General features: G+C 37.3%; 1 protein-coding gene across 1 annotated transcript in view; it reads right to left on the reverse strand.

Annotated features, from left to right (window-relative positions):
* Nucleotides 1–20,483, reverse strand: part of LOC129244248 (hemicentin-1) — a 216,812-nt gene that overhangs the window by 168,888 nt on the left and 27,441 nt on the right. The window contains exon 5 of the mRNA XM_054881864.1: nt 14,680–14,793. Within this exon, the coding sequence (XP_054737839.1) occupies nt 14,680–14,793 (114 nt within the window). The remainder of the gene's footprint in view (nt 1–14,679; nt 14,794–20,483) is intronic.

Below are 20,483 nucleotides of genomic sequence, written 5' to 3' on the forward strand. Positions count from 1 at the left end.
AAACATTGAACCTTTATCATGACTACCTTTTTCCCCAGATCTGAACATTATTAAAAAGAGGTTGTCTGTAAAGTCGGTTTACTGACGATAGTTTAACGTGATAACGTCATAAGAAAATACTGATTGAATGGTTGCATTTTTCAAAAGAAAATTTTAATTTTATTTGTTTGATAGATATTTTGTATGGATATAGAGAATGAGTTAACATTAACATAACATAATATACTTTAACATAACATAACATAACATAACACAACATAACATAACATAACATAACATAACATAACATAACATAACATAACATAACATAACATAACATAACATAACATAACATAACATAACATAACATAACATAACATAACATAACATAACATAACATAACATAACATAACATAACATAACATAACATAACATAACATAACATAACATAACATAACATAACATAACATAACATAACATAACATAACATAACATAACATAACATAACACAACATAACATAACATAACATAACAAATTACCCCGTATTAAAGCACTTATCAACAGCTTTCATTTGATACCCATATTGTACATACACAACCAAAGGTTACCCGGGTCCACGTTTTGACCTATATCTCGAGACCCCAGTCACGGAGCGGCATGAAAAATATTCTGTACTAAAGCATTCACCAACAGCTTTCATTTGATACCCATATTGTACATACACGTCCGAAGGTTACCCGGGTCCACGTTTTGACCTATATCTTGATACCCTATCTACCAATAGGTATTCAAACTATACGGAAATCATCTTCAATACCTACTTAACAATGTGTGTAAGTTTGGTTTAATTCGGTTCAAAGTCACGGTGGGTCCACGTTTTGGCATATATTTCGAGACCCTAGTCATCAATAGGTATGAAAATTACCCCGTATTAAAGCACTTATCAACAGCTTTCATTTGATATCCATATTGTACAAACACATTCTAGGGTCCACGTTTTGGTCTCTATCTCGAGACCATAGTCACGGAGCGGATGGAAATACTCTGAACTAAAGCATTCACCAACAGCTTCCATTTGATACCCATATTGTACATACACATCCGAAGGTTACCCGGGTCCACGTTTTGACCTATATCTCGAGCCCTATTTCCAAAATAAAATATAATCCATGTTACTCGTGATGTAGCTTTCGAATGGTGAAAGAATTTTTAAAATCGGTCCAGTAGTTTTTGAGCCTATTCATTACAACCAAACAAACAAAGTTTTCCTCTTTATAATATTAGTATAGATATGGTAAATATTACCATACATTTTTTCCTTCATATATAATAAAAAAATTAATAATAATAACATTAAAACAACAGGTATTATTAACAAACTTGGTTTTATTTTAAATTCTTCAAGTAAATCAAATTAATAATAATCAATAAGAAGGCATATGCAAATACAAATACGTGAATTTATATATGTACATATGCGCATATACATACATATATACGCTCACTTAAGTAGGGGAGAGCAAGATGTCGAACGTTGCCGTTCGTTTGCTTTGTTTGCTTTGTCGTTCCTTCCGCGCTTTCGCTTGCAGTTCATTCAATGCAATGAGCAAGGTAACTACATATGAGCAAGGTAACACTAATATGAGCAAGGTAACACTAATATGAGCAAGGTAACACTAATATGAGCAAGGTAACAGTAATGAGCAAGGTAACACTAATGAGCAAGGTAATACTAAAGAGCAAGGTAACACTAATATGAGCAAGGTAACACTAATATGAGCAAGGTAACACTAATATGAGCAAGGTAACACTAATATGAGCAAGGTAACACTAATATGAGCAAGGTAACACTAATATGAGCAAGGTAACACTAATGAGCAAGGTAATACTAAAGAGCAAGGTAACACTAATATGAGCAAGGTAACACTAATATGAGCAAGGTAACACTAATATGAGCAAGGTAACAGTAATATGAGCAAGGTAACACTAATATGAGCAAGGTAACACTAATATGAGCAAGGTAACACTAATATGAGCAAGGTAACACTAATGAGCAAGGTAATACTAAAGAGCAAGGTAACACTAATATGAGCAAGGTAACACTAATATGAGCAAGGTAACACTAATATGAGCAAGGTAACACTAATGAGCAAGGTAATACTAAAGAGCAAGGTAACACTAATATGAGCAAGGTAACACTAATATGAGCAAGGTAACACTAATATGAGCAAGGTAACACTAATATGAGCAAGGTAACACTAATATGAGCAAGGTAACACTAATGAGCAAGGTAATACTAAAGAGCAAGGTAACACTAATATGAGCAAGGTAACACTAATATGAGCAAGGTAACACTAATATGAGCAAGGTAACACTAATATGAGCAAGGTAACACTAATGAGCAAGGTAACACTAATATGAGCAAGGTAACACTAATATGAGCAAGGTAACACTAATATGAGCAAGGTAACACTAATATGAGCAAGGTAACTACATATGAACAGTAATGAGCAAGGTAACGACACATTTTTTCGTGCGTGCAGCCTGTTAAATCGAATTATAAGACGTTATCACGTCAAAATCTATTGGCATGACTTTCTCGTAGGGTTCATGAGAATGGGCAACAATTTGAAGACGAAAATGCATTAATTCGAATCATTAAAACGCTTTGGTCTGAAATTTCATTAGGCTATTTGGAGAATTTGTACAAATCCATTCATCAACGAACGTACTTACGAAGTTATTTATAAAGGTGGCAGCATAAACTATCAAGCTTTAAATAATAAATGTGAAAAACACTAAATTTCCTATATTTGGTATTATTGTTTCTTATTGGGTTAGTGACGCTATCCAAGTGAATCCATAAATCATGCACAGCTGCTGAAGTTTTACTGTTGCGAAATACCGTTAGATGGAATAATATTTTGATGCATGTTAATTTTTGAGCAAAGTAAAGTATTTGCTTGAATTATCAGAAAAATGATTGCCTCTACTCAAGTGGACTGGACTGTAAAACTCTACTAAAAGTTTCTTCTACTATAAGTCTCTCCCCGTTTTGATTTATGTCTGGTGTTTAAGTGGAATTTTGAGTTTTGGGGCTTTAAAATACTTATAGTGGTATTTTCCTACAAATATTTGTGTGCTACATTTTGACCCATTATGTGAATTTTTTACTCTTTGCCGCAAAAAAAACAAAAAATACCCATTTATTGAGGAGTTAGAGGGGTAAAATATTCCACGAAATATCTGAAAAGAAACATTCACTCTGTTTCCAATACCGATTACCCACAAGCATGCGCAAATTTTTAAAACATTTAACCACTCGAGAAATAAAATTCTGACGTAAACTTTCAAATCGGCGGTAAATGTATACTTTTCTATTCTCTTTATTTTTTTCTTTATTCTCTATTCTTCTGGCACCATCATCGGGACCTTGTTAATTTTTTTTGTGTTGTAGAGTGTAATGAATTTCCAACCGAAACTAACCACAAAATACTCACGAACCACCAAATTTGGTTGCACAGAAAAGAATGTTCCGAATTTTAAGCTCTCCGCTGCTTAAAAACACCATTTAACAGTTTGCCCAGCTGTCCAAAGGACCCGAATGAGCTTTTATTGTATTTTCATATCAACAACTGATGCTTTTAAATTTTGTCGCTTTGTTTTCTTTTATGGCTTCTGTAATATTCTAACTATTTTTATTTTTAATTATTATTATTTTTTTAATAGTTGGTATTGCTAATGACTTTAGGGGAACTACCATCCGAAAGATCTTTTTTACGAACATAGTTTTATTACGGCAGACCTCAAGCCGAGGAAATTTCAAGCTTTACTTGTTGTTAAACTTTGATGTTTGCATATTTTTTCAAATAGCTTTTAATCAAAAAGAATAAAACCAGCAACTCCTCTATTTCTCAACTTCTCCAGCTGTTTCAGAGTTTCGTACATTTCCGGCAAGGCATTCGTATTCTTAATATACATTTATTCAGTTGCATATTCGTGCATATTAAAATACAAATATAAACTCGTACGTATAGTCAGGCAAATAAAGAAAAACATAAAACATGTTTATTTACACGCATTGCCACGCATACACACACTAACGCATTCTTGCAGCTGCCCTGCAGGGAAAAGTCATACTAGTAACAGATGCTGATATTTAATAGAGTAAATCAATCTAGTTCGCCATTGTATAGAATAATGTCAGTAGCAAAATCATCATTTTATTTGCAAATTAGTTTTTTTTTAGATATTTAATATAATTTAAGACTCGTCTATGGATGATTTAATTCATAGCGACGATTATAGCGCATTTGGTTCGGCAAGATTCTACGACAAGTTGAACTCTGCAAGAGATTTAAATACAAGAGATTGAAATAAAATAAATAAAAAGGTAGTGCCTGAAAACGATTCCACGTTGGTGTCTATTATTTTCGATCATAAAAAAAAAGAGGTTGTCTGTAAAGTCGATTTACTGACGATAGTTTAACGTGATAACGTCATAAGAAAATACTGATTGAATGGTTGCATTTTCAAAAGAAAATTTTAATTTTATTTGTTTGATAGATATTTTGTATGGATATAGAGAATGAGTTAACATTAACATAACATAATATACTTTAACATAACATAACATAACATAACATAACATAACATAACATAACATAACATAACATAACATAACATAACATAACATAACATAACATAACATAACATAACATAACATAACATAACATAACATAACATAACATAACATAACATAACATAACATAACATAACATGACATAACATAACATAACATAACATAACATAACATAACATAACATAACATAACATAACATAACATAACATAACATAACATAACATAACATAACATAACATAACATAACATAACATAACATAACATAACATAACATAACATAACATAACATAACATAACATAACATAACATAACATAACATAACATAACATAACATAACATAACATAACATAACATAACATAACATAACATAACATAACATAACATAACATAACATAACATAACATAACATAACATAACATAACATAACATAACATAACATAACATAACATTACATTACATTACATTACATAACATAACATAACAAATTACCCCGTATTAAAGCACTTATCAACAGCTTTCATTTGATACCCATATTGTACATACACAACCAAAGGTTACCCGGGTCCACGTTTTGACCTATATCTCGAGACCCCAGTCACGGAGCGGCATGAAAAATACTCTGTACTAAAGCATTCACCAACAGCTTTCATTTGATACCCATATTGTACATACACGTCCGAAGGTTACCCGGGTCCACGTTTTCACCTATATCTTGAGACCCTATCTACCAATAGGTATTCAAACTATACGGAAATCATCTTCAATACCTACTTAACAATGTGTGTAAGTTTGGTTTAATTCGGTTCAAAGACACAGCGGGTCCACGTTTTGGCATATATTTCGAGACCCTAGTCATCAATAGGTATGAAAACTACCCCGTATTAAAGCACTTATCAACAGCTTTCATTTGATACCCATATTGTACACACACAACCAAAGGTTACCCGGGTCCACGTTTTCACCTATATCTTGAGACCCTATCTACCAATAGGTATTCAAACTATACGGAAATCATCTTCAATACCTACTTAACAATGTGTGTAAGTTTGGTTTAATTCGGTTCAAAGACACGGCGGGTCCACGTTTTGGCATATATTTCGAGACCCTAGTCATCCATAGGTATGAAAACTACCCCGTATTAAAGCACTTATCAACAGCTTTCATTTGATACCCATATCGTACATACACATCCGAAGGTTACCCGGGTCCACGTTTTGACCTATATCTCGAGCCCTATTTCCAAAATAAAATATAATCCATGTTACTCGTGATGTAGCTTTCGAATGGTGAAAGAATTTTTAAAATCGGTCCAGTAGTTTTTAAGCCTATTCATTACAACCAAACAAACAAAGTTTTCCTCTTTATAATATTAGTATAGATATGGTAAATATTACCATACATTTTTTCCTTCATATATAATAAAAAAATAATAATAATAACATTAAAACAACAGGTATTATTAACAAACTTGGTTTTATTTTAAATTCTTCAAGTAAATCAAATTAATAATAATCAATAAGAAGGCATATGCAAATACAAATACGTGAATTTAAATATGTACATATGCGCATATACATACATATATACGCTCACTTAAGTAGGGGAGAGCAAGATGTCGAACGTTGCCGTTCGTTTGCTTTGTCGTTCCTTCCGCGCTTTCGCTTGCAGTTCATTCAATGCAATGAGCAAGGTAACTACATATGAGCAAGGTAACACTAATATGAGCAAGGTAACTACATATGAGCAAGGTAACACTAATATGAGCAAGGTAACTACATATGAGCAAGGTAACACTAATATGAGCAAGGTAACACTAATATGAGCAAGGTAACACTAATATGAGCAAGGTAACACTAATATGAGCAAGGTAACACTAATATGAGCAAGGTAACTACATATGAGCAAGGTAACTACATATGAGCAAGGTAACTACATATGAGCAAGGTAACTACATATGAGCAAGGTAACTACATATGAGCAAGGTAACTACATATGAACAGTAATGAGGAAGGTAACTACATATGAACAGTAATGAGCAAGGTAACTACATATGAGCAAGGTAACTACATATGAGCAAGGTAACTACATATGAGCAAGGTAACTACATATGAGCAAGGTAACTACATATGAACAGTAATGAGGAAGGTAACTACATATGAACAGTAATGAGCAAGGTAACTACATATGAACAGTAATGAGCAAGGTAACTACATATGAACAGTAATGAGCAAGGTAACGACACATTTTTTCGTGCGTGCAGCCTGTTAAATCGAATTATAAGACGTTATCACGTCAAAAAAAAAAAAAATCAGAGTGTAAAGTATTAAAATTATCTTTGACATATTTCTGCAATAAGGAGTCTGTCTCGGCATTCTAAAGCAATAACACAAACAGGAGGAACGTTCGAAGATAATGCAAATCGAATAAATTCCAGGTATATACCTATGAAGTGAGACTGTCAGCTGTTACTCCATAGATGTTGTTAGGTGTATTTTTAAACCTTCCCAAACGTCTTGTTTTTTTCGTCTGCCATTTGTCAACAATATTCAGTTCATTGTTTGTTACGTTTCATACAACAATGCATTTTTGTCGCTCTTAAAAATGTCGAATTTCGTGCCTTCAAACTACGATTTGCCGACATCGTTGGTTTTCTGTTATCAATTGAAGAAAAACGCTTCTCCCGGTTCAAAAGGAAGTCTTTTTTGCATCGAATCGTTACGGGTGATGAAAAATGGGTGTATTTCTCCAATCCCAAGCGTAAGCGATCGTATGGTCCGCCCGGCCGCAAGCCAAAAACAGCGGCCAAACCAAATCGCGTCGGCCGCAAGGCAATGCTGTTTGTTTTCTGGGATCATCGTGGTATGATTTCGGACGAGCTATTAAAACCAGGTGAAACAGTTGACGGTGCACGCTACCAACGACAATTGGCCGATTTGAGCAGCGCTACACACCGAAAACGCCCAGAATATGCCGATCGGCGTCACAAAGTTATATTTCTTGATGACAATGCACCGTCACATGCACTGCCACATCGAACAAGAGCGACCCGGGAATTGATGGAGACGTACGATTGGGAACCGCTGGTGCATTCGGCTTACTCACCAGACTTGGCGTCTTCCGATTATCATTTGTTTGCATCGATGGGCCACGTACTTTCCGAGCAGCGCTTCAATTCTCACGAAGAAGCCAAAAAATGGCTCGATGATTGGTTTGCGGCCAAAGACGGCCAATTTTTTTGGCGCGGCATCAACAAATTGCCTGATAAATGGGAAAAATGTGTCGCCAGCGATGGCTATTATTTTGAAGATTAAATTTGTAACCATTTTTTGTTAATAAACGTTTGAAATCGAGAGAAAAATTCTCATTTCATAGGTATACACCTGGTAAGGCCCGCAGCACCTTTACACAATTCAAAAACATATGGTCTTCAAATTTCTTATCAGTCTATACCAAGCTTGTCATCTTCAACTCCAATGGTTACGAGTCCTGGACACTAACATCTGCGTTTATTCGGCAACTTTTGTTAACTCTTGCCTGCGCAAAGTAAAGGGTCGCTAAGTTTCAAGGGCCGGTGTTGATTTTGAATTAAATACAATTTTTTTAGGAAATTATTGTCATTTCTCCTTATTATGATAATATTGGTATGGCTCAATTACGCATGGAACAAAACATCGGACAAGTGGCCGCCGCGGTCTCATCGGAACTCCTCCATCCGATGGTCCAAATTTTCGATGACGCTGAGGCATAATTGAGGTTCTATGCAGTCAATGTGCCGAATTATCTCATCCTTTAACTCTTAAATTGTTGCTGGCTTATCGAAGTACACCTTTTCTTTCAGATAACCCCAGAGAAAGAAGTCCAACGGTGTCAAATCACATGATCTTGGCGGCCAATTGAGATCGCCGTCAAATTTTTCGCGCAAAAGAGCCATTGTTTCGTTAGCTGTGTGACAAGTGGCACCGTCTTGTTGAAACCACATATCGCCCACATCCATATCTTCCAATTTGGGCTATAAAACGTTCGTTATCATCTCACGATAGCGAACACTATTCACAGTAACTGCCTGACCGGCCTCATTTTGGAAAAAATACGGCCGAATGATGCCGCCGGCCCATAAACCGCACCAAACCGTCACTCTTTATGGGTGCATTGGTTTTCCGGCAATCAGTCTTGGATTATCATACGCCCAAATGCGGCAATTCTGCTTATCCAATCCACTGAGGCGAAAATGTGCTTCATCACTGAAGATGATTTTCTTCACGAAGTGCGCGATATGCATTTGGATTTGAACGCCCGTTTTCATAATAAGCCTGAATAACTTCAACGCGTTGCTCGATTGTGTATATTTCCATGGTTCAAATTGAATTTGTCTGAAGTTGAAAAATGTCAGATGAAATGCAGAAAAAAACTTGACGTTTAGGTGTGGTTCACATTCAACATCGGCCTTTCAAATTTAACCACCCCTCCTTTTATTAAGAATCTGGCCTATTAGAATCGACGAACAAACTCCCCATCGAGCTAACCATCAAACGCAGATAACTCCTTCCAACGCATGATAGATTCCGAACTAAGGAACTCGAATACTAACTAATCTTAAGCAACTTGTTTTGGCGTTACGTTCCACCCGAAGTTGAAAGATATCATTAGCAAAAATATTAAAGAAGTATTGAGCACCGATATAATAATGGAGGAGGAAAAGATCCCAAGGAACATATATATTTCTGTGCGGGCAATGAGCTAAAGCTATTTAATTCAATTAAGGGAATTTTAGGGAAGGCACCCAGTGATACAACCATCTACTAGTTTTATAATAAATATTAGTATATGCAGACCAATTTATTATCACATCAAGTCCTTTGTTGACTTTCTCTTGAGTCTGGGGAAGGTCGTGGGGTTTGTAATAATTTCTGTGACAATAGGGTTTGAGTGGAATTGGAGTCGTGTGTTGTATGATGTGTCATATTTTCTTATTTCTTATCTATTGGGGCTTCTTTGAGATTAGGATGAATTTCTGCATTTGTGATATAATAAGGGGAGTTTGAGATTATTCTGAGGGTTTTCGACTGGAAACGTTAAAGTATTTCGATGGTTGAGTTTGCTGCAATGCCCCAAAGTTGAATGCCATATGTCCATATCGGTTTCAAGATAGCTGAGTAAACTGAGAGCTTGCTTTAGAAAGGAACATGAGAATTTTGATGTACATAGTAGCCCCATATAGGCTTCTAAGTAGTATTCCTATAGCCCGCCGTTTGGTGAAAATATGGGTTTTCCATGTAAGATTGCTGTCACGATGCAAGCCGAGATATTTTGTGACATTTGTTTGGGGGATGCTTATACTTGTTATTGAGCTTAACTGGTGAGCAAATTTTTCGGTTAATGTGAAATTGACTTGGAAAAATTTTGTATCATTTGACTTAATGCACCACTCTTTGGACAAATGATTTATTTTATTATATCAAGTCCTTTCTGGAGCTTTTGGGGGTCACATGGGGGTGGGAATCAATTATAAGTACGGCAGTGTCATCCGCGAACGTTCAACCTATTGTTTCTTCAGATGCTGACAGATCGTAAGTGTATGGTAAGTATAGGATGGGGCCCATAGGTACGTAAGGAAAGTGAGTCCATTTTCTGCGAGTTGTTTCAGTAATTCTCCTATTATGAGGTGATATACAGGGGCCTTCTTCTTTTTTAATTCTCTTTATCACATCTTTAAGGACATTTTTCGATCCATTCCGATACCTATTTTGAAGCAAAAGGTAAATCATTCTACAAAAGTGGTACTGAAATGTTTGAGCGCCGCTGCGTCGTTCTTGATGGATACGTTGATGAATAAAGCTAGTTTTGAACAAAAAAAACGTGCTTTCTTTGTTAGGCCCGGAACTTCTCAGTCCATGTGCTACTTTTAATATGAAATAGAATATTTTTAATGTTGGCATGGAATGGAATATATGTCTTTTGTTTTAAATTCGAACTGGTTATTTTCGAAACATATTCGACTAGAATTTTTTTGGTAGATATGAAGTGGTATTTCAACTGCTGATTTTATTACTATTTTTCTGATGCCTTTCCGTAAAACTGCCATTTCCAGGGATATCGCCGTGTTATCACTTGCCAACGTGAAGGAAATTTTGAAACACGAACTGGTTCAGCTGAAAAGTGCACTGGTGGAATTCTAATCCACAAGCGTTCTTTTTTCCTGCAGAGCAATGCTAAGTTACCTCACACACATACACTCGTACACGTATTCGCATGCATGCATGTAAGTATGTGTGTTTGTGTATTTTTGGTCTACTTATTGTGGCATCATAAACACAAATTGATGCGATTGTTTTTGTTGTTTTGTTTGGCATCATAATCATCATCAGTTGCTATCACTCCATACACTTCACTGACTGCCATTGTATCGTTTAGTATTCTGCCTTTCTATCTATGCATGTATTTGCCTTTCCGCCTTGCTGGCACTTTGCAGCCAGCCCCCTGCCGAGTCGGCCACCCACTCCATCCACTCTCTGCCTCTATTCTTCCCACTCAAAATATCCACTCGTTTCTTCAATTCTTCTAATTATTCACTTTCTCCAACCATTTCCCATTTCTTTAGTCCCTTTTACCCCAAAACAAATCGGCAAATGGGCCGCTACCGCTCCACCTTGGCGTCTCTTTGTCATTCAGTGCGAGGTTGGTTGCCCACTCGCTGTTTTTTCGCCATTCATTTGTTGTCTACACGCATATTGATGTGCCGCTACTGCATATCGTGGGTTTCGTGCTTCAAGTAATACGCGGCGAGTTGTTGCTGCCACTCTCCACTTAATTCAAGTGCGTCACTGTGTGTTGGCATCTTGACATTAGCTTTTTCTTAATATTTCATTTTCATACCATTTTCCCGCACCGTTTCCGCATCATCATCAAAGCTATACTCCTTTTAACTGAGTCGCTTCTTCTCTTTCGCAGTATCATCATTGCGTATACGAGTATCCTTGCAATGAATTCGTGCTTTCTTCTCCATTTCAGTGTGCGTGCACATATCTGTGGCTGTGTGTGTGCGTGCACTCGTATATGAGTGCTGGCATGAATGCGGGATTATAATGACAGCTGGCGGCAATCAGTATAATGATGAGTGAATGCCTGCATAAATTATTTGCTTCATATTGTTGTGCGACATACATTTCTCTGGCTTCGCTCGAATGTTGCTTTCTTAATTTTCTGGCAAGTATTTCTAAGCACCATACCTTTTCATACATATAAGCAAATTGCTTTTGCTATTCTACTTACAAAATGAGGAAAACAACAAATGAAAAGCATAAACAAAAATATCGGTTACCTTTTATGCCAATTGCCAGTTGCTATCTAAACATGCGTAGCATAACACTACATAGTGTAAACCAAGAAAATTCTGGAACCATGTAAGCTTCGTCCAGAAATTTAGCTAACAATACCCAGAAATTTGGATCCCAAGAAATAGGGGTTAAATGAGTTGGTAGAATGAGTCATTTAAAACGGTGGTGGTTGCTATGGAGCTGCCTCGACATGTTTGAACCAGGGAGGTCGGAATGTTTGATGAGTTATTAGGTGCACAACTAAGTTCTCGCAGTTTTTTTGATGAAAATACAACTTTATTCTAAAAAAATGGTTACAAGTGAATCATTGAAAGTATTGCCCATCGCTGGCTACTACCTTTTCCCATATTTCTGATAGATGTCGTATACCGTCGCTGTTCATCTTTTGAGGCTATCCACGAATCAAGCCATTTTTTGATGTCTTCATATGAATGAAACTGCTGGTCAGTTAGACCAAGTGTCATCGATCGGAACAGGTGATAATCGGATGGCGCAATATCTGGAAAATGTGGCGGGTACGGTAGGATTTCCCATTTCAGCGTTTCCATGTAGGTTTTAACGGGTTTGGCAACGTGAGGCTGAGCGTTGTCATGCTGTAGAATCACTTGTTCATGCCTCTCCGCGTATTGCGGCCGCCTCTCGCGCAGTGCTCGGCTCAATCACATCAATTGAAGTAGATAACGATCCCCAGTGATTGGTTTCGCTTGGGCTTAACAGTCCATAACAAATAGCACCAAATTGGTCCCACCAAATACATAGCAAAACCTTCGCAGCGCGAATATACGGCCGAGGCGATGATATAGAAGCATGACCGGGCAGTTCCCATGACTTTCTTTTCTTTGGATTGCTATAATGAATCCATTTTTCATCTCCCGTCACGATGTGACCACTGAGCAGTTGTTCACAGGCGAAAAAACGACGTTCAACATCCCCGGGTTTTAACTCATAAGGAACCCAAGTCGCCTGTTTCTGAATCATTCCCAAAGCATGCAATCGCTTGGAAATAGATTGGCGGGTAACTCCTAATACTGAAGCAAGCTCTTCTTGCGCTTGACACGGATCCTCATCGAGCAATGCCTCCAATTCAGTGTCTTCGAAGGTTTTTGGCCTTCCTTCGCGAGGACTGTCGTCAACATTCAAATCACCGTCTTTGAAGCGACGGAACCAATCTCGGCACATTGTTTCACGTCAAGCAGCATCTCCATAAACATTTTGTGGCTCTCGATGCGCTTCAACCGCCATTTTTTTCGAAAAAGAGGAAAATCAACACTTCCCGCAAATGACGATTATTCGGCGCAAAATCAGACTTTTTCACAAAACCAAAAGTATATGATACCAAAACAAAATCATTAACGTGTCGAAGCAGTTTGTTTACCATATGTCTACTAATATGTTTATGACGTTTAGGTTATGTTAGAATCGACTAGCACCACTGCTGGCGGCATCTATTGACAAACAGCGGGAACTTAGTTGTACACCTAATAATTCAATAGCATTTGGAAAGAGGTGGTTGGTACTACTAGGACCTCCTTGGCATGTAGGATATATCGATAGTTTTCGAGAAAAGTGACATAATTCAAAAATACAAAATACTGAGATGGGTCAGTTTTCTAGATAATTGACGCGCCAATTCGATCACCTGACAAAACGACACTAACGCCATCTCTGTAGTTGATTTTTGCTTTTAACGGCAAAACTCCGAATTTGAGTTAATTTTGAGTTGTGTCGCCTTTTTCCAAAACCATCGACATGTCGAATTTGTCATGATCAAGTTTCATAGATAATAAGAAAGCCACCGCAAGTTGATTTGGGATATTCAAAACTTCAAAAGGAATAACTTTCGTTGTTAGTTGCTAGTTTTCTTAGTTTGCTGAATTCTATATTATTAATATAGAATAGTTTCGTCAGCTCAACAATAGGATGAGTTACATTCACCAGGCAGTTACCACAAATTAAAAAAAATAACATAAAGATACTAACGCAGACTTAACGCAGAAATTCTGAAAGCACCGTAGAAGATATCCGATTTTGGAGTTGGATAGATAATAAAAAAACTGTGTAAAAGCCTATAACTTCAAATACGATTTCTGGGGCAGCATTTCTTTGCGTGCTAGTGCAGCTTGTGCAATATTTTCTTGGAGAAGCTTATGAGATTCGGAAAAAGTTCACGACAGTTTCAACAAAATGGTGCGGAAGCGCTAGTCTGGATGAATCACCACTCACGACAGTTTAAGAATATGTAAGCGCAGATGTGAGAAAATCTTCTCCTTGACATCATAATAGAGATCCGACTGAACTCTCGATATAAGAGGAGTCCGTGCGATATACCACGAAGTTGGATTTACTTATTTATTTAATATTACTTTAGGTTAGGTTAGGTTGACGTGCATAGCGATACCAGATGGAGTTCATTAGTTATTCCTTTTGAAATAGTCCAGCGGTATGGTGACTGTTTCCATTGCGAATTTGAGAAGCCATATCGAACCCACTGCTGACATGTTTTCCAACCCTTCAAACTGTGATGCCCCCAAATATTTTAGCGCTGCCCTGCTCACCACATTTCCTGCATTTATTATTGCAAGCTAAAAAATTATTTCATTCAAATAATATAGCATGTGATTTTTCAAGTTATTTTATTCTTATACCAGGAGCGAGCAATCATTCAGTACGTACATAAGAATCTATAAAAAATATTTTCCTAATTCCTAAATAATATAACTCACCTCCAACGGCCACGCATGTAATATTGATGACAGCCCCCTCGTTGTATGGACCCAACTGGTAGTCCTTTATCGTCGCTCCTTTACTGTCCAGAATGATTATTGATTCGGGTGGTGCTAGAAGTAAATAAAAAATATATATTTTTTAACAAATAAAATTTCAATTTAGGTACAACAATTTCTAGTTATTCAAGTGAAACGAAAAATATAGTCAAAGTCATTAAGGGAGGTATAGAAATTATAAAAAAAAAAAAAATAAATAAATAATTGGCGCGTACACTTCTGTTAGGTGTTTGGCCGAGCTCCTCCTCCTATTTGTGGTGTGCGTCTTGGTGTTGTTCCACAAATGGAGGGACCTACAGTTTCAAGCCGACTCCGAACGGCAGATATTTTTATGAGGAGCTTTTTCATGGCAGAAATACACTCGGAGGTTTGCCATTGCCTGCCGAGGGGCGACCGCTATTAGAAAAATGTTTTTTTTATTAATTTTGCTTTCACCGAGATTCGAACCAACGACCTCTCAGTGAATTCCGAATGGTGATCACGCACCAACCCATTCGGCTACGGCGGCCGCCGGTATAGAAATTATAGATTTCAATAAATACGTTGAAGAGAAAACCGAACTATTTAGGCAGGGAATAGGAACATTATAGAGGTAGGACCATGGAAAAGAGTAAATATTGTGATAAAGCCATCCGTTTAGCAGCATGTGTAACATGAAAATGGTTTAGGTCATCGAGGTTTTAACAAAGAAAGTCGCCTTTTTCCGAAGCGGAGTAGGCTAAATTAATTACGGAGGTCATCTCAAAGTGATGATAGCTAATAAGTTTTTCAATAGCTGAAATATAGAAAGAAAAGTAAAGGACGAAGACAAGACAAGTAAACGCTACAAATTTAAAACAATATTTAGAGAATCACTGCACTTGCTTGTAAAATTTGTTCAAAGGCCGGTAATAAGCACCAAAATTCTATGATGGAGAATATATGGAAGGCAGGATGTTTGAGGGCTGCACCTTAGTCGCGCTAAAACAGGTGAGCTGAGAAGAAGATGCTGGTATGATCCTACCCTTGACACCTTTTGCTCTGCCTTAAAATGAGCTTGTGACGTCTAGAGATTACCGCACAGACTTGAGATCCGCCCTTATAAGAATAGCTTAAATTTACCTCTTTTAAAGCTCAAAAACTTTATATAGGTTGTCAATAGCGTCGCAAACATGGAGCAAAATAAAGAGAAAATACGGCATATTTCACAGTACTACTACGATAAAGGCAAAAATGCATCTCATGCTGCCAATAAAATTTGTGCAGTTTATGGACCCGATACAGTTTCCATTTCCACCGCACAACGATGGTTTCAACGTTTTCGTTCTGGTGCAGAGGTGATCGAAGATGCGCCACGGTCCGGAAGGCCTGTCGTCGAAAATTGCGATAAAATCGCTGAATTGATCGAAAGAGACCGGCATAGTAGCAGCCGTAGCATCGGCCAAGAGCTGGGCATGAGTCATCAAACCGTTATAAACCATTTAAAGAAGCTTGGATTCAAGCTCAAGATGGAAGCTCGATGTATGGGTGCCACACGACTTGATGCAAAAAAACATTTTTGCCCGTATGGATGCATGCGAATCGCTTCTGAATCGCAACAAAATCGACCCGTTTTTGAAGCGGATGGTGACTGGCGATGAAGATTGGGTCACTTACGACAACGTGAAGCGCAAACGGTCGTGGTCGAAGAGCGGTGAAGCTGCCCAGACGGTGGCCAAGCCTGGATTGACGGCTAGGAAGGTTCTTCTGTGTGTTTGGTGGGATTGGCAGGGAATAATCCACTATGAGCTGCTCGCCTATGGCCAAACGCTCAATTCGGACCTGTACTACCAACAACTGGACCGCTTGAATGCAGCACTCATGCAGAAGAGGCCATCTTTGATCAACAGAGGCCGAATTGTCTTCCATCAGGACAACGCCAGGCCACACACATCTTTGGTGACGCGCCAGAAGCTCCGGGAGCTCGGATGGGAGGTTCTTGTACATCCACCGTATAGTCCGGATCTCGCACCAAGTGATTACCACCTATTTCTGTCCATGGCGAACGAGCTTGGTAGTCGGAAGTTGTCCACAAGAGAGTCCTGTGAAAATTGGCTCTCCGAGTTTTTTGACAATAGGGAAGCGAGCTTCTATAAGAGGGGCATTATGAAGTTGGCATCTCGTTGGGAACTCGTCATGGAACAAAACGGTGCATATTTCACTTAAATCGCATTATTATAACCAATTATATGAACAATTGAAAATTCAATAAAAATACCGCAAGACTTTTTTGACAACCTTTATTTGAAAATTTTTAAAAAAGTATTAAAAATTTTTTTCTCCCTGAACAGGTGAAAAGAAATTGAAGAGAGAGAAGAGAGAGAGAGAGAGAGAGAGAGAGAGAAAGAAATGAAAATATTGAACTTCTCCAAAATTTACTGACAATTTCCTTGAAATTGACGAGCAATTGCACTCGAAAATGCAGTACAGAACCTGCCCGAGCCTACCGAATATTATAGAACCTACGAGAACCTAGAACGGAATTGTGACAAACAAATCCTTAATAATTTCGTGCTTTTAAAAAAAGTTTTTAGAAAAATGTGTAATGTAAATTTTTGAAGCCCTTTGAATTTTAATAAAGTACAAGTTTCAAGGTTCTGAAAAACACCTTTAATTTTTTTTGTTACGTGCATTTCCTTCATATAGCGAATGCGCTAAATTTTTTTAGATGGAAGAAAACACCCAATATCGTTAGAAAAAAAAAAAAATTGTCAGAAATGCACGCGATTTTTGAAATTTGTATTAGTTTTTTTAATAACTTTTTTACTAAAAACAAAATATTTTGTGTGATGAAGATCTTTATGTAGACTCTTACGCGCTCCATCGCTTGGCTGTTTGTATATTGCATTTCCATTTGCAAAAATTATAAATCTTCCGATAGGGTGATTAATTTGGCGCCTCCATGTAGATATTAATAAATGAAAAGTGTTATGAAAATTTGTTAAATTTTTTTAAGCGAATTTTAGATTTATATGATTTTTTTTTTATGGCAAAATTAACTATATTTTCGTAAAAGTATTATTAGAATTAAATAAGAAGCATATAAATAGTCAAAACTTGTCACTAAGTCCTAAAGCTATAATTATTTAACGTAGTGTATGTATGCAGCTCACTTAAGGTATCTAGCAGCAAACAATGAGAAATGTTTACTTTACTTTATCTAACTTCTTTTCTGAACAAAACCTTGACATTTCCTTTCTTCTCTGCGATATTACGCCGATTAGTCACACAGATCCTGCTGAACTCTCACCTTCCATTTACTACTTTTCTTATAGGGCATTTTCGACTGTATTTGGAGTACCTTGGAGTTTGTCAGCATTTAACTGATGATATCTGTGAGACCTTACAAATACCTTCGTTTTACTTTTATGTTAAAAGGCTTTAAAATACGAAATGGCTGGTTCGGCAACATCAAGCATTGCTGTTGCATGCACGAAACCTAGCCAACTTTTCATCCTAGTGAACGTCAGCTGAAATTCAAATCAAAACGAACCATTTTTATGAAATCAAATGCACCAACCAGGGACCAGCAATATTGAAGCAACGTGGTTTTTTCTGTAGCGGACCTCCAAGCTGTTAAACTATAGAACAGAATTCAGAGCGATATTGCCTTAGATGGCTCGGCTTTCAAAGTTCTGGCATCCGTTGGTTATCTATTACATCGAAATATTTCACTTTGGTTAAGGGGGTGAACTCAACTCTCTTAGAAAGGGTGTTTGCAAAGAAAGTAATCGGTTTTTACAAATTACACTCAGTTCGAAGTATCGGAATGACTCGATTTTACCTGACCAACGAATGTCATTTCATCGTCCTAACTCGGTTAAAATTATAAATTATAAATATCCCTATTAGTTGATCATTTGAAGTTTATCATATTTGGTTGTGAAAACCATGGCTATCCGAAGGCGAACGCAGGGAGATTAAGCGAAACCAATTGTTGAACGAAACTTATTTGATTATTCGGCAAAAGTTCTGATAAGCAACTTGCAGTGATGCAATGTGATATACTGAACATAGACTGAGTATTTGCAAGCCCATACCCAACAGCCCCATACTACTGTGTGCAAAAAGTAAGGGGAATTTGGTTGTTTCCCTTCATCCCCTTCAAAATAATCCCCTCTCGATGAAATACACTTATGCCAACGATTTTTCCAATCCCCGAAACATGCCAAATAGTCCATTTCCGGTATAGCCATCAGCACCTTCTTCGATTCAGCTTTTATCTCCTCAATCGACTCGAAACGCGTTCCCCGGGTGGTCTCTTGAGTTTTGAGAATAGCCAGAAGTCACACGGAGCTAAATCAGGCGAATACGGTGGTTGCGGAACGATATGCGTGGAATTTTTGGGGAAATGGTCACGAAGAACGAGTGCAGTGTGAGACGGTGCGTTATTGTGATGCAAAAACCAAGAGTTGTTGGCCCATAATTCTGGTCTTTTTAGACAAATTCCTATTCCTCATTAACAGTTTGGCCAGGTGGAAGGAGTTCATAGTGCACCACACCACGAAAATCGAAGAAAACTGTCATCATGACCTTTATTTTTGAACGACTTTGACGTGCTCTTTTCGGTCTGGGCTCGCCTTTAGCACGATATTCGCTTGAATGGTCGGTTGTTTCAGGGTCGTAAGCATAAATCCAAGTCTCATCTCCCGTAATGATGCATTTGAGCTTGTCCTGATAGTCTGAAAGCATTGTTTCACACACATCAACGCGACGACTTTTTTCCAAGAAATTGAGAGTTTCGGGTACCAAACGAGATTTGACTTTTCGTATGCCCAAATGGTCTTTCAAAATGGTTTTCACAGATCCTTCTGATATTCCGATCATATCAGTAAGGTCTTTAACAGTCAACCGACGATTTTTGAGCACTAACTCCTTCACTTTATTGACGTGTTGGTCATCTGTTGACGTCGATGGTCGTCCGGAGCGCTCCAAGTCATCAACACGTTCTCGACCCTCTTTGAAGTCTTTGTACCAACTACTCGTATAAACATTTTTCTGCGACATGGTCGAATCACCAAATGCTTTCTGCAACATGCTAAACGTTTCCGCAGCCGAAATTTCATTCCGCAAACAAAATTTGATGGCACTTCTCTGCTCAATCAAATCAGACATTGTAAAAATCGAAAAATGCACTCTTGGTCGTTTGGTAAACACAAGCGTAAATATATTACTGATAATGATATTCACATGAAAATTGGCCCAGATGTTATTAACAGTGCTGCCAACTCATGAAAAAAATAACTAGAGCGAAATTTTAATCCCGCGAAGTTTGATAAATAAATTCACCTTACTTCTTGACCACAGTAGTACATCTAAAGCCAAATTTTTATTATAAATACTTTAATACAAACTTTGCAATCATTTTATTATAAATATACTTACATATTTGGGCTATTCATGTGGATTATTTAGTCCCCAAAGTCATCAACTATTATGTGGCATCTTCTCTTACAACTTTCGGTCAATTCTAATTATATAAGTTATTAGGCTACTCCAAATCTATTTCAAAGTAACGATGAGCTCCCCAGTTTTCTTTATTTTTCTTCCTTAAAGGTTTAGCTTACCACTATTGCCCACAAATCTATAATCAAATCGGCGTTCACTTTCTGTGATGTTCTATGTTGACGTTCCATGTCGAGCTGCCAACTCTGGTGTAATTTTCATGACTTTTTTGAACCCACACACAAATGTACGCATTCCATGCACAGCTGAGTGTATTTCGA

Source organism: Anastrepha obliqua, chromosome 4 (assembly GCF_027943255.1).
Source record: "Anastrepha obliqua isolate idAnaObli1 chromosome 4, idAnaObli1_1.0, whole genome shotgun sequence".
Classification (NCBI taxonomy): Eukaryota; Metazoa; Arthropoda; class Insecta; order Diptera; family Tephritidae; genus Anastrepha; species Anastrepha obliqua.